The sequence below is a fragment of the Garra rufa genome, chromosome 15 (assembly GCF_049309525.1).
Source record: "Garra rufa chromosome 15, GarRuf1.0, whole genome shotgun sequence".
Classification (NCBI taxonomy): domain Eukaryota; kingdom Metazoa; phylum Chordata; class Actinopteri; order Cypriniformes; family Cyprinidae; genus Garra; species Garra rufa.
This window is the reverse complement of record NC_133375.1, coordinates 17,011,564-17,026,378: the sequence shown is the minus strand read 5'-3', so window position 1 is coordinate 17,026,378 and position 14,815 is coordinate 17,011,564. Positions and strand designations below refer to the sequence as shown.

General features: G+C 40.1%; 1 protein-coding gene across 1 annotated transcript in view; it reads left to right on the top strand.

The window, feature by feature from the left end:
* The window catches only part of ift122 (intraflagellar transport 122 homolog (Chlamydomonas)), a 70,915-nt gene that overhangs the window by 29,444 nt on the left and 26,656 nt on the right, over positions 1-14,815 (top strand). The window contains exons 11-14 of the mRNA XM_073819815.1: positions 1,950-2,152; positions 10,183-10,320; positions 10,477-10,641; positions 10,755-10,952. Of these exons, the coding sequence (XP_073675916.1) occupies positions 1,950-2,152; positions 10,183-10,320; positions 10,477-10,641; positions 10,755-10,952 (704 nt within the window). The remainder of the gene's footprint in view (positions 1-1,949; positions 2,153-10,182; positions 10,321-10,476; positions 10,642-10,754; positions 10,953-14,815) is intronic.

Here is a 14,815-nt window from a genome sequence, read left to right as displayed (position 1 = left end):
GTAGCCGCTGACTCGATTGCTGCTTTATGTTCCTTTTTGTGCTTGTATTTATTGTTGTCTGTTGTGATTCTTGATCTTTTTCTGGAAAGTGCCCTGGGCACCTTTCTGGCTGTTGTAAGGCGCTATATAAATAAAATTTGATTTGATTTGATTTGATTTGATGTCCGAAAACTCCCAATTTGTTTTCTCCAACTTCAAAATCATCCTACATTGCTGCAGAAGTACTGTTTACAAAGTGAACATACAAAGAAGATCAAACAAAAAAGGTAAAACAGTTTTGTAGGATGATTTTGATGTTGAAGACGAAAACGAATTGGGAGTTTTTGGACATACCCTAACTCAGTGGTTCTCAATCCTGGTCCTGGGGGACTCTGCACATTTTGCATGTTTCCCTTATTTAACACCTGATTGACATCATCAGCTCATGAGGAGAGAGATCCATGAATCTGAACTAATCAGTCAGGTGTGTTAAATAAGGGAGAGCAGGGGTCCCCCAGGACCAGGATTGAGAACCACTGCCCTAAATGTCTTGACCTGGATCACACAGACTACACATGTGCATCACAGAGCTAGACAAGACGAGCATTTGAGGTTAAGAAGTATATAAACTGTCAATTTGTTTTGAAAATAACCGATCGTTTCGCTAGATAAGACTCTTCTTCCTCGGCTGGGATCGTTTAGAGCGCTTTGAAGTTGCATTTAAACTGCATTTCTGAAGTTCAAACTCAGGGCACCATAGAAGTCCACTATATGGAGAGAAATCCTGAAATGTTTACCTCAAAAAACATAATTTCTTTGCGACTGAAGAAAGGAAGACATAATAATAATAATAATAATAATAATACATTTTATTTATAAAGCACTTTACAATTTAGGAAAAATCTCAAAGTGCTACAGAAGAGTCATAATGAATGGTACAATGTAAAAGTCAAAATAAAACAACAACAGTAAAACATTTTAAAACTTAACAAAAAACTTTTTTAAAAAGGTGTGTTTTTAGTCTCTTTTTAAAGACATCAGTTGCTTGTGGAGCTCTCAAATGATCAGGCAGTGCATTCCATAATCTAGGTGCAGCTGTACAAAAAGCCATATCCCCCATTGTGCGTGTCTTAGTCCTAGGTAATAGGAGCCGGTGAGTATTTGTGGAGCGAAGTGAGCGTACTGAAGTCTGAGGAATAAGGAGTTCTTTAAGGTACATAGGGGCATCGCCATAGATACACTGCTGTGTAAGAAGGGAAACTTTGTACTCTATCCGAGCCGAAATGGGAAGCCAGTGAAGAGACTGAAGAATTGGAGTAATATGCTCATATTTACGTACTCTCATTAGGATCCTGGCTGCACAGTTCTGTACGTGCTGAAGTTTCTGAATGCTCTTGTTAGGAATCCCAATGAGAAGCGCATTGCAATAATCAAGTCTGGATGAGACAAAGGCATGGACACGTTTCTCAGCATCACGTAGGGTGAGTGTGGGGCGAAGTCTAGCTATGTTCCTGAGATGATGAAAGGATGTTTTGCAAAGATTCTTAATATGAGCCTCAAAGGTTAAATGCGGGTCGAATCTAACACCAAGATTGGTGACCACTGATGAAGATCTCGGATGACAAGGGGGTGAGGACATTATCTCAGTTTTGTTTTATTAGTTGCAGATTTACTTTTTCTTACGTTTTAAAACTGACGGTTCATTAAGCTTATAATTTTCATCTTCGTTAGAAAGCACGATGAAGTAATATTAAATTCAGTAAATGTGTTTTAAAATAGATGTTTACATTAAAATGTTAACTTCGACATCCCTGAAAATAAATTTGATCAAATTGTTTAATTATCTAGTGGTGTACTCACAGTCTCTAAACCCAAATTTGTCAACCTCAGATACGGTATGCACCGTCACCGGCCAAGAAAACCCGTCTGTGTTTGAGTGTTCTCCGTTGATTCCCAACCTTCCGTTACAGTACGGATCAAATGCCGTGAGTTGGTGAAGAAGATCGCCATCTACCGCAGCAGACTGGCCATTCAGCTTCCTGAGAAGATCCTGATCTACGAGCTGCACTCGGACGACTCCTCCGACATGCACTACCGCGTCAAAGAGAAGATCTGCAAGCGCTTCGAGTGCAACCTGCTGGTGGTCTGCTCACAGCACATCATTCTGTGTCAGGTACTCAAACATAACACTTCACCAGCGTCCAGACAGAAGCGCCAGATCACTTCTTTAGATCAGTGAGTGAACAATGTTGATTTCTACATGAGTGCTCTGTAACATTGGCTAATCGTTATTCTTAAAATAAATATTTGGCTAATGGATGAAAACAGAGCATGACAGAAATTTCACAAGCCAGTCTGTCAAAGTGACAAATAATGATTTTCTGGTGTTCTTATTCTCATAGTATAGTAAATAGTGGTGAGTTTCTGAGGGAAACGAGGCACAGAGATGTGCAGAGGTTTTTGGATGTTCTGGTTTGGTCCATCACTACTGTTTTGTAATGTGGTATTTTTGCTGTGACACTGACTTTGATGTCTTGATCAGTATCCCATGAATGATTCCACTAGACTGCGTGTCTTTATATGTAGTAGTTCTCAAGCAGAGACACATGACCTCTTAATATGGCAGAATCATCCTCACAATCCAGCGGCAGACGTGTGGGTGTCTAGAAGGCTCTTGTGTTTGCGATGAGACGCGAGCCGTTCAGCCTGTGCCTGATTCTGACATCACTACTTTTCAGTAAATTCACTAAAAATAAATGCAGAACATCAAATCCTACCATTGTTTATAAATACTTCAGAGTTTAAAAAATCTTTGATTAGGTTGGCTTGAGAAATCCTCCACACTGAAATGCTATTTAATCTTAGTTCTTCTTCTTCTTCTGAGACTAAAATTTCGGACTGCTGCTCCTCCTAGAGCTTTAACTCTACAAACTCCAAACTCTTCAGACTGATCTGACTCCAGTTGCTGGATCTTTCCTAACCGATCCGACTCACGATTTTCCTAAAAATGACGATTAAAACTAATCTATGTACTAGAATCATGTTAGTGACATGCTAATCAGGCTAGAAACATGTTAACAACATGCTAATCAAGCTAGTAACTTGCTAATCATGCTAACAGGCTACTAATGCTAACCTAATTCTAATCATGTTAGCAACATGCTAGTAACAGGCTAATCATGCTAGTAACATGCTAAAACATGCTATCTATCCATTTATCCATCCATCTGACGGACTGTATTGCATTCAAAACATTCAAGCTTTAAGCTTTAAAACCTCTTTAAACTTCAGTCTTTTTCAGACTGAAAAGCATAATTTCTAAAACTTTTAAAGGGTTTTCTACAAGTTCATATGATTCTTTAGGGTCTTAATGAAAAGTCTCTTATATATTAAAAATTCTCAATAGTAGTGTAAAAAACACCCTTTTACCTTGTCAAAATCAGCTCTGCAAAACATCAACTCATTTTATTGCATGGTCCTTTAAATGCAAATGAGCTCTGCTCGCCCCGCCCCTCTCTGATGTAGGATTATGAGCCGTAATGTTTACTTTAGCCACATTTAGCAGCGTTTAGCTGCATTTAGCCGTGTATATCGGCGAAACTTGCTAACAAGCACATTATTAAGAAAGGCCATTTGCAAAGATGCTTAAAAAACCCTTCTACTCACTTCTGCTGTGGGTGAAGCTGCATCACGAATGTTTCACACGAACATAGATGCATATGTAGATCGGGATCGGTTCTTTCCTTTTAAAAACGAAAGTAACGTTAAACCTCTGTGTCTTCAGCGACTGCTGTGTTCAGTATTACATCCAACAACAGAACACCTCAATCGCTCAATAAGAGTCTTCCTCTGCACCTGAGTCACACAATGGAGATCAGAGTCGGACTGTTTGAGCTCGGTGAGGGCGGGGCTAAGGTAAGATGCTCATGTCAATCATCTGTGTTTCGTCACAATGACAAGAAGCTGAGAATGAGCTGATTTTAAAAAGGAGATATTACTTTTAAAGATTAAAAAAAATACCACTGGGTGGACTCCATTGTAGGGTGGTTGTGTACACAAACTGCCAACACACATTACTGTTCAAACAACTTGGAAAAGTGAGTTTTGCATCCGATGACCCCTTTAAAACTTTGAAACTTTTTCACACTTTCTGATCAGGCTTTTTCAAGCTAACTTAAAGTTTGTCTTGGCAAAGTTTTTTTATCTAGTTATTTTTACCACATTACAGTGATGACCATGAGAGCTTTTGCGCTACAGCTATTTGACCGAATGAAAGTATCCCAATGGAAAACATCTCAGTGGTCCTAAGAATAGGCTTTATTCAGATCCAATCTGTGTGTGTGTATGATCTCATATGAAAGACGCGTGGTCACGCAGTGTTATCTAGGGCATGATCAAACACTGAGCCGCACGATGACTGAGAGTCTGTATTTGGCGGTCTGGTCAGATGTTGACCCGTCTCCTGTGATATGAAGCAGCTCATTCAAACTCCACACTCCAGAAATACACACAGAAACTGTTTTGTCTGGGCGAGCTGGTCGGATGGACTTCTGTGACCGTCCATTAGTTTGTATGTTGTACTGTGTTTTGTTTCACGTATTTGGTTATTCATTATCCTTTACACTTTTGTCCAAAGCGATGCCCCGCAGAGAACTGAAGTTAAAGAAACAGCTGAAGATTAATTTCTTCATTGTTCATTAATTTTCTTTATTTTCTCTGTTTCTCTATAAACACACACTTAAGTGTTTGGCAGAATCTGTGCATCAGAAGCACAAAAAGGGCTCAAAAATGACAACATTTAAAAGTGTCATAAGTAGCCATTAAGTTTTTATTGTGTTCTTCTCATGATACTTTTATGGTGCTTTTTTCTTTACTTTAATTGAAAATAATTCTGCTTATTCTTATTCTTGTGTTTTTTTTCTCTAAGTTTGTTAGATAAAGGGTTACAAAAAGGGTAGTATCAAATAGTCATGCAGTTTGTTGTTGGCAGTATGTATGTACATGCATATGTGAGTGAAAGGTAGAGAGAGAGGAGGCATGAGTGTTTGAGTCTGATCGTCCAGCAGGAGAATACAAGAACCCAGAAAATCCTTTAACATGTAACTAAAGCAGATGTGAGATCAGCAGACTCCAGCTGCTCTCTCTCTCGCTCTCCTCTGACATTCGGCAGACCCTCCATGTCTAAACATCTCATCCAGCAGGCCTTGATCACTATCAGCACTTCAGCGACTTTACGACTTCCAAATGTAAAGAAGAGCAAAACAAATGTCTTTGTTCATTTTCAGCAGCAGGATAACGGACTGACCCTCCACTGCTGATGTTGAGAAGCCCCAGTTTTATGCTCCATTTCCCAGACTTAGTAAGGCTTGGTTTTCAGTCGATTGCCAATTTGATGATAAACCAAACATATTTTGCAAGGGAAAACCAAACAAATTTGAGATCCAAGTTTATCTGTTTAGTTAGCAGCTTCTGAAAATGCTCAAACTAAACTGTGCTTACAATGTCTAGCTGAAAAAACACACAGTCTGTTTCTTCAAGTCAAAGTGCAAGTGAGGTGTTTGTTTTCAACCCATTTGGGTCATTCCGTATCAAATCAACCAAAAAAAAAAAAAAAAAACTTCCCAAGTCAAATTTTTGAAATCCCTTTTTCCAAATATGCTTGAAACTCTTTCAAATTATAGAATCGTATTAATAGACTACAGAAAGCAAGGTAATGTGCCTCAACTTGATCATTTTTAGCACTCAGACAGCTATGTTCTATGCAGTTGTTTTGATAGAGGGAAACAAGATTCAATTCTAATTTCACCATTATTTCTTCTTCAAACATTGTTCTTTAAATAAAATAAGTATCAGCTGTACACAAAGCGACCAACATTTGGATTTTGACCACTGAAAATGGGTAACATTCAACAATCTGGACATTAAGCCTCATTGAGATCCCCATATCTCAGGGACTGAATGATGTAGGCCCTTGAAAATTAATATTCTGAAAGAAAAGTTTATTAACAACTAGAATCTAGAATCATATTAAAAATCAAGTAATAGGCACGCAAACTTTAGAAAATTAATATTTATGGCACTCAGGCTGGTATGCTCAGTACAGTTGAAGATTGAAAGAAATGACATACATCTGTAGTTTTAACAATACTTGTTCTTCAGACATTCCTCTTTAAAATAAAACAAGTATCAAATTTTTTTACATTTACATTTACATTTATTCATTTAGCAGACGCTTTTATCCAAAGCGACTTACAATTGGGGAATACAACAAGTGATTAATCCTAAGGAGGCAGATCAACATAGGAAGTGCTAGATGAGTACGGGCTAGAAAGGGAAGATCAGGAAAGAGAGGAGAAGAAAAGTTTTTTTTAATTTTTTTTTATTGAGTCAAATAGTGTCGAAAAAGATGGGTTTTCAGCAGTCGCTTGAACACAGTTATGGAGTCTGCGTTCCGGATAGGGGTGGGAAGATCATTCCACCAGGCAGGAACATTGAAGGAGAATGTTTTGGAAAGTGATTTCAATTCAATTCAATTCAATTCAAGTTTATTTGTTTAGCGCTTTTCACAATACAAATCGTTGCAAAGCAGCTGTACAAAAAATGTAGGCTACTACAATATATTTAGTAGCTTATTAGTGGTGACTACTGTATGTTAAGTCGATGTACATATGGTATAAATATATAAAATAATAATAATAATAATGGTGTAATCAAAAACAGATGATGAACACTAATAGTAATGATTATGTGTTGCAATCAAACTTGTAGAAAAATGGTGTAGTGCTGTATGATGTTTCAAGGCTGGCATCATCGGCGGTCCTCTGAGGGGTTGGCATCATCTCTTCTTCTGAATCCAGACTGAGTCTTGTGTAATTCCTAGTTACCACAGGATGGAAGTAACAGAGAAACAAATAGAGAAATAATTAGTGTAGCTGCTGTTCCAACCAAGCAAAAATTATGTGTTTTACCCAAGCTGAAGAATGTTGATGTGCATTTGATCAGATGAAGCTGAAGTACAACGTTATGAGATTCATTATGTGAATGCTTGGCTAAAGAGATGAGTCTTTAATCTAGATTTAAACATAGAGAGTGTGTCTGAACCCCGAACGTTATCAGGAAGGCTATTCCAGAGTTTGGGAGCCAAATGTGAAAAGGCTCTCCCTCCTTTGGTGGACTTTGCTATCCTAGGTACTACTAAAAGTCCAGAGTTTTGCTCCTTAGGGAGCGTGAGGGATTGTAGTGTAGTAGGAGACTAGTTAGGGAGCGTGAGGGATTGTAGCGTAGTAGGAGACTAGTTAGGGAGCGTGAGGGATTGTAGCGTAGTAGGAGACTAGTTAGGGAGCGTGTGGGATTGTAGCGTAGTAGGAGACTAGTTAGGGAGCGTGTGGGATTGTAGCGTAGTAGGAGACTAGTTAGGGAGCGTGAGGGATTGTAGCGTAGTAGGAGACTAGTTAGGGAGCGTGAGGGATTGTAGCGTAGTAGGAGACTAGTTAGGGAGCGTGAGGGATTGTAGCGTAGTAGGAGACTAGTTAGGGAGCGTGAGGGATTGTAGCGTAGTAGGAGACTAGTTAGGGAGCGTGAGGGATTGTAGCGTAGTAGGAGACTAGTTAGGGAGCGTGATGGATTGTAGCGTAGTAGGAGACTAGTTAGGGAGCGTGATGGATTGTAGCGTGGTAGGAGACTAGTTAGGGAGCGTGAGGGATTGTAGCGTAGTAGGAGACTAGTTAGGGAGCGTGAGGGATTGTAGCGTAGTAGGAGACTAGTTAGGGAGCGTGAGGGATTGTAGCGTAGTAGGAGACTAGTTAGGGAGCGTGAGGGATTGTAGCGTAGTAGGAGACTAGTTAGGGAGCGTGAGGGATTGTAGCGTAGTAGGAGACTAGTTAGGGAGCGTGAGGGATTGTAGCGTAGTAGGAGACTAGTTAGGGAGCGTGAGGGATTGTAGCGTAGTAGGAGACTAGTTAGGGAGCGTGATGGATTGTAGCGTGGTAGGAGACTAGTTAGGGAGCGTGAGGGATTGTAGCGTAGTAGGAGACTAGTTAGGGAGCGTGTGGGATTGTAGCGTAGTAGGAGACTAGTTAGGTATGCAGGAGCTAAACCATTAAGGGCCTTATAGGTAAGAAGTAATATTTTGTAAGTGATACAGAACCTAATAGGTAGCCAGTGTAGAGACTGTAAAATTGGGGTAATATGATCATATTTTCTTGATCTGGTAAGGACTCTAGCAGCTGCATTTTGGACACCTGTAGCTTATTTATTGAAGAAGCCGGACAACCACCTAGTAGTGCATTACAATAGTCCAGTCTAGACGTCATAAATGCATGAACTAACTTTTCTGCATCAGAAACAGGTAACATGTTCCGTAGTTTAGCAATGTTTCTAAGATGGAAGAATGCTGTTTTTGTAACATGAGAAATATGATTTTCAAAAGACAGGTTGCTGTCTAATATAACACCCAGATTTTTGACTGTAGAGGAAATAACAGTACATCCGTCTAGTTGCAAATTGCAGTTTAAGAGATTCTGTGTACTGTTTTTTTGGTCCAATAAGTAATATCTCGGTCTTATCTGAATTTAATAGTAGAAAATTATTGGTCATCCAGTCTTTCACATTTTTAACACACTCTGTTAACTTTGCTAAGTTAGAAGTTTCATCTGGTCTTGTTGAAATATATAGTTGAGTATCATCAGCATAACAATGGAAACAATTGTGGCACTCCATACTTTACTGGTGTTAGCTGCGATGACTCCCCGTTTAAATAAACAAAGTGATAGCGATCGGACAGGTATGATCTGAACCATCTTAAAGCCTGCCCTTGAATACCTGTATAGTTTTGTAATCGATCTATGAGTATTTCATGATCTATAGTGTCGAACGCAGCACTAAGATCAAGTAAAACTAGCAATGAGAAAGTGACATGCATGGTTGTTTATCCAGAGCAGAACTACCTACTATAGCCAAACACAATAAACTCTTTTAAACTCTTCCATGGCCCATATTTACAAAATATAGGCTTCTGGAAATTCATAGTCTGGTCTCAAGAGACCAAGTCAATCATTTCAGATCCAAAAGCATCCAAAATGTTCTGTTGTTGCTAGAGGAGGAGTACAGCGAGAAGTGCCTGGTTCCCACAGCGACATTCAGTAGTAGTAAAGCTCTTCTACAGGGATGTATGAGTGCTGAAGGTGTGATGGAGTTGTGCTTTATCAATGCTATCATCAGTCATTGTGTGATGGAATACAAAAACCTGAAACTGAACATGCCACCCTCTCCTCATTCCCTGTGTTGTTGGCCATTTTTTCAAAATGACAATGATGATATCCATTCTTACGAAATGAAAATCCTTCAGTGGACATATATTTCACCCAATCTCAACTTTAACGCTCCCCATTAAAGACCAGGGCACTTAAGAAAATCGTCTTCCAGGAGTTAAACACGACAGACAATTTGTCATGAACTTACACTCAGTTTCAAGAAGGGTCAGAGCAGTATACTTAAAGTTCTGGAGGACATACTAAATACTAGAATGTTATGCATTTGCTGAATTAAATCTAGGGTGTACTCATTTCTGCAGTCCCTCTTTTAAACTAAATTGGCTAATTTACTTATTTTACTGAAAATATTGGCGTATATATTTTTGTTTTTATTAAATATATGTTTAATATATTTAAATTTTGCCACCTGTCCATGAATTATATTAGTGATCATGAAGAAAATGCATCTTTTATATTTATTCAGAGGGGATGTACTCATTTGTCCTGTGCACTATATATAAATACACTGAGTGATTAAAATGGAAGGAAAGTGAGAAATGATTTACATTTGTAACCTGTTCTCTCTCTCTCTGTGTGTGTGTGTGTGTGTGTGTGTGTGTGTGTGTGTGTACCTGGTATTCATCACGTTGTGGGGACCAAATGTCCCCACAAGGATAGGAATACCAGTAGATTTTGACCTTGTGGGGACATTTCTCAGGTCCCCATGAGGAAACAGGCTTATAAATCATGCACAATGAGTTTTTTAGAGGAAGTAAAAGTGTCCACAATCTCCTGTGAGGGCTAGGTTTAGGTGTAGGGTAGGTGTAGGGCCATAGAAAGTACGGTTTGTACAGTATAAAAACCATTACGCCTATGGAATGTCCCCATAAAACATGTAAACCCAACATGTGTGTGTGTGTGTGTGTGTGTGTGTGTGTGTGTGTGTGTGTAGGAAAAGAGACTGCAGTGTTTGTCCTTCACGGCCATCAAAGAGAAGGAGTGGCTGATGGAGTCTCTCATTCGCTACATCAAAGTGATCGGCGGCCCATCGGGACGAGAGGGGCTTCTAGTGGGACTGAAAAATGGAGCTGTATGTGATTTGTCATTGTTATTTCTGTTGTGTAATGTGTTTTGTTTCTATTTAATGCTACATGAATGCTGCTTCTTTTCTTCCATCTCTGCAGTCTAAATGGTTGCACATTCAGAATCATACTTTGTATTGGCCCTGAAAGCTTTTTATGTGCAGATCCTGAAGATCTTCGTGGACAACCCGTTTGCCATCACGCTGCTGAAGCAGAACACGTCAGTGCGCTGTCTGGACATGAGCACGTCACGCAGCAAGCTCGCCGTAGTGGACGAACACAACACCTGCCTCGTGTACGACATTCACACCAAGGAGCTGCTCTTCCAGGTCGTACCTGAACCTGTACCTGAGCTCTGATGAATTCACATGCGGATGTGCCAGCAGCACAGTTAGCGTTCAGATGTGTCCTGACTGCTGTTTGTGTTTTCCTGGTTTTGCAGGAGCCCAATGCGAACAGCGTGGCGTGGAACACGCAGTGTGAGGACATGCTGTGTTTCTCTGGAAGTGGATATCTGAACATCAAGGCCAGCAACTTCCCAGTTCATCAGCAGAAACTGCAGGGCTTTGTAGTGGGTTACAATGGATCCAAGATCTTCTGCCTTCATGTCTACTCTATGGCCGCAGTGGAGGTTCCTCAGGTACGGTGTTTCAGTCTCGCATTGATTGGAAATGATCAAGAACGATCTATGTGTAAATAAAATCCACATGGGATGTTTATTAAAAGTAAAGTCATTGGCAGTAGGCCTGTTAACAGGGCTGAGAAATGTAAATTTTTCTTTGAATTTTTTCCGAAAAAACTAAACCTATTCCATTTGTAAAGGCAATATTTATGGGGCAAGTAAAAGTAAAGTAAAAGGCATGTTCCTGGTCAACATGTTATGTTGAATCAACAATCCTACCACAGATTTTAAATTAGCAAATTTAAATTAGCAAATAACCCTACCCCTAATCTAAACCTTAACCATAAATTAAACTTTAAACTAGAGGGAAATGATAGGATGAAACATATGAAGCATTCCAGTATCTCAACTGAGGTTGTTGAGACTATGAGTTCCAGAGCTCCTTCAGTAAGGAAGCTGTATGTCCTTAAAGGTCCCATATTGTCAAAACTGAAATTTCCTGGCTTTTTTCATGATAACTGAGGTCTGGGGGCTATGTAACTACCATATACGTTTCAAAACAGTCAATCCACAGTAAAATGCACACAGCCTGCAGACTTCCGTAAAAATGTGACGTCCAATCCTTCAGTCACCACCCTGAGCACCAGCCACCGTCCCACCCTCTTTTTGCCAAACCCCCAGCCGACATCGCGTCCATCTCATTGCTGAGCAACAACAACACAGAAACAAGTCAAGAAAACGCTGTTCAGTTGATCGATATCAGGAAACTACATCATCACACAGGCTTCCGAACAACATTAATATAAGAGACCAGCGGTATGTCAACTGCAGTCTCTTTCACACAGTGATTCCGGAAATGTGACGTGTAATGCGACGCGTATCGTTCCGCTAAACTGAAACCAAATGATGGCGAATGATCTGCACTTCAGCGCGGGTAGTGAGGAGCTTCCTGATCGCTGCTTCATTCCAGTTTGCACATATTTTTTTCATGCATCATCACTACAACACAGCTTTTATGCAACTGGTTCTGGCTTTTGTTCACACAGCGCTCGTTCTGTGACTGATCCCACCAATGTTATTAGGTCCCCAGCCCGGGATCATTCCTGGAATCAATCCTGGGACATGTTTGCGTTCACACAGAAGGAAATTTCCCAGAATCAATGTGCAGTCTGATAGGAGCTTTACTGTATCAGTAGAAAAGCTATAGTTAGCTTACTGCATTCAATGATTGAAAAATAAAAAACATTAATTACTATTCTGAAACATCCTGTTGAGTATCACCAAACCACAGCATACTAGGGGTGCAACGGTTCTCGGTAAAAAATCGAACCGTCCCGTTCTCCTCCCACGGTTTGGTGCGCAGGACCGTGGTTCAACTTGAAACTGACAACGCATCTGTAATATGTTTTAAATAACAACACGTAAAACAAACAGGTTAGGCTAATGCATGTTTCTGTTGATGGATGCGCATTCTGGCTTACCAATACATTACAACAACAGCGATTAAATAAAAAACATGGACAAACCATTCTTGTTCAACGCAAGTGCCATATGCTGGAATATGAGCAGTCATTTAATCCGTCATCTCCCGGCTCGTGTGCAGGGGAGACCTGAACAGCACACACTGCTATCTGGATTTAACCTAAACTCATTAAAGCTTTGCCAGTTTCAACATTTAAGAGCCATGAGACGCAAACTCGCGCGTGCAGTGAGAATGAGAAGATCTGTGTGTGCGCTCATCCAAAGCGTGCAAACCCACGCCTCAGAACGCGTGCAAATATTAAGCTCTTTTATTGTGTTTGAATGGACAAATTCATGCAAAAATGTTGTCAAAATTCCCATCTTGGCAAGTATCCTAGCAGACATAGCCGGATAAACGTTAAGTATCAGTGTACTGGATCAGTGCATTCTCTTAAATTGACAGCGATTTCTTAACATTTACCAAACAGCAACAACAAGGAAATCACTCACTGCTCTTGATTGAATCACTTTTGTAACTTTAATAAACTTCAATTTATGCTGCAATGCTTTTTTACATTTGATCATTTTATTCAGTGTCTGTACCTAAAATCTAATGTTAGACCCACCTAAAAAAAACGAAAAATATCTTTACTCTATTGTATTTATTTGTGCTGTTGCTTGTAGTTATATAGGTTATTCTTATTTCTTTACTTAATTTTTTTTTCCCCTAAACATCGAACCGTACCGAAACCGTGTCTCTAAAACCATGATTTGAGCACAGGAGCCCCTCAGGGCTGTGTTAGTTCACCGGTTTTGTTTACTTTGTACACGGATGAGTGCAGAGGGCATCATCCTAATAATTATATTATTAAATTCTCAGACGACACTGCAATTTTAAGTTTATTGAAAAAGAACGGGGAATATTAGAAGGTTTGTAAGTTGGTGTGAGAACAGCCATCTAGCCCTAAATGTTAATAAGACAAAGGAGATGGTGTTTGACCCTAGAGGAGTTGGTGATCACAGGTCTGTGTTCATCCATGATTAAACTATTGTACAGGTTCCATCATATAAATACCTTGGTGTTCTTCTTGACAATTCACTGACATGGCATATTCATGTAGATAATCTCTGTAGCAGGTTACAACAACGGTTGCACTTATTTATTGTTGTGTTATTTCTATTGTTATTGGTGTGCTTTGTTTGTCTGTCAATTGATTGCAGCATGGGTGATGGGCCCAAGACAAATTTCCCTGCGAGGGACAATAAAGTTTACCTTACCTTACCTTACCTTACCTTACCTTAAGTTGAACTGAGTAAGCACCCCTACAGCATACTTGACACTAGTTAACTGTGGTTGGCCTGGCTGTGCGTCACTCAGAAAACAACAGGCCAATCAGAAGAGAGGCTCATGAATATTAATTAGACGGGCCAAAACCGACCTGTTCTTGACAGAGCTCCTTAGAGAGGAGCTGTAAAAAATATATTGCGATGGTTTTTGGCACTCATACTGCAAATATAAATTCTTAAGGACATCACAGAAGATTCAGGGCCCACTCCACTTGCAATGTTGAACTATCCAAGGGTGCACCCTTACAACAGGAGTGCTCAACCCTGTTCCTGGAGATCTACCTACCTGCAGACTTCAGTTCCAGCCCTGCTCCAACACAGCTGTCTCTAATTATCAAGTGCTACCTAAGAAATGAATTAGCTGGTTCAGGGGTGTTTGATCAGGGTTGGAGCTGAGCTTTGTAGGATGGTAGATCTCCAGGAACAGGGTTGGGCACCCCTGCCTTACAAGATGTTTGTGCTGCATTAAGTTTTACAGTCTGGAAATGGATTTAACCCCAGGAAGCCAGGTCCTTCCTGCTTCAGCAAGTGTCTGTGCCAGTGTTATACTGCCTTGTTGGGCAGCGCTCTTCTCAGTGTGATGGCATTAGTATTGACATTCCCATAGCATCAACGCAATGACACAGCATTGAGTTCCATTTTAAACGTCTCGGGGTATGTAATTGGTTTCCTGAGAAAGGCTGCGTTTACACTGGCAGAAAAAATCCGCACGAGATCTGATTTTTTCTAGAGATGCTCCGATCAGCATTTTTGGGGCCAATCACCGATTACCGATCACCAAGATCATGATCTGACGATTGCCGATAACTGCCGAATGGCAGGGGAATGGGAATCTTTTATCTATAATCTAGCAGAGTTTGCACCATTTGTAGAAATGAAACTAACTCTAAATTAACTATGTCGAAAAAAACTGTAGAAATAGGCTACAGTCAAGATCTTGAAGAACCACCATTAGGGTTGTGCCGATAGACGATAGTATCGTGTATCGACGATAGTTAGAGATATCGCCAGTTGCTGATGCCTTTGAAGATAGCAAGACGATTATTATTATTATCCGTCAAAAGGCGCCTAAC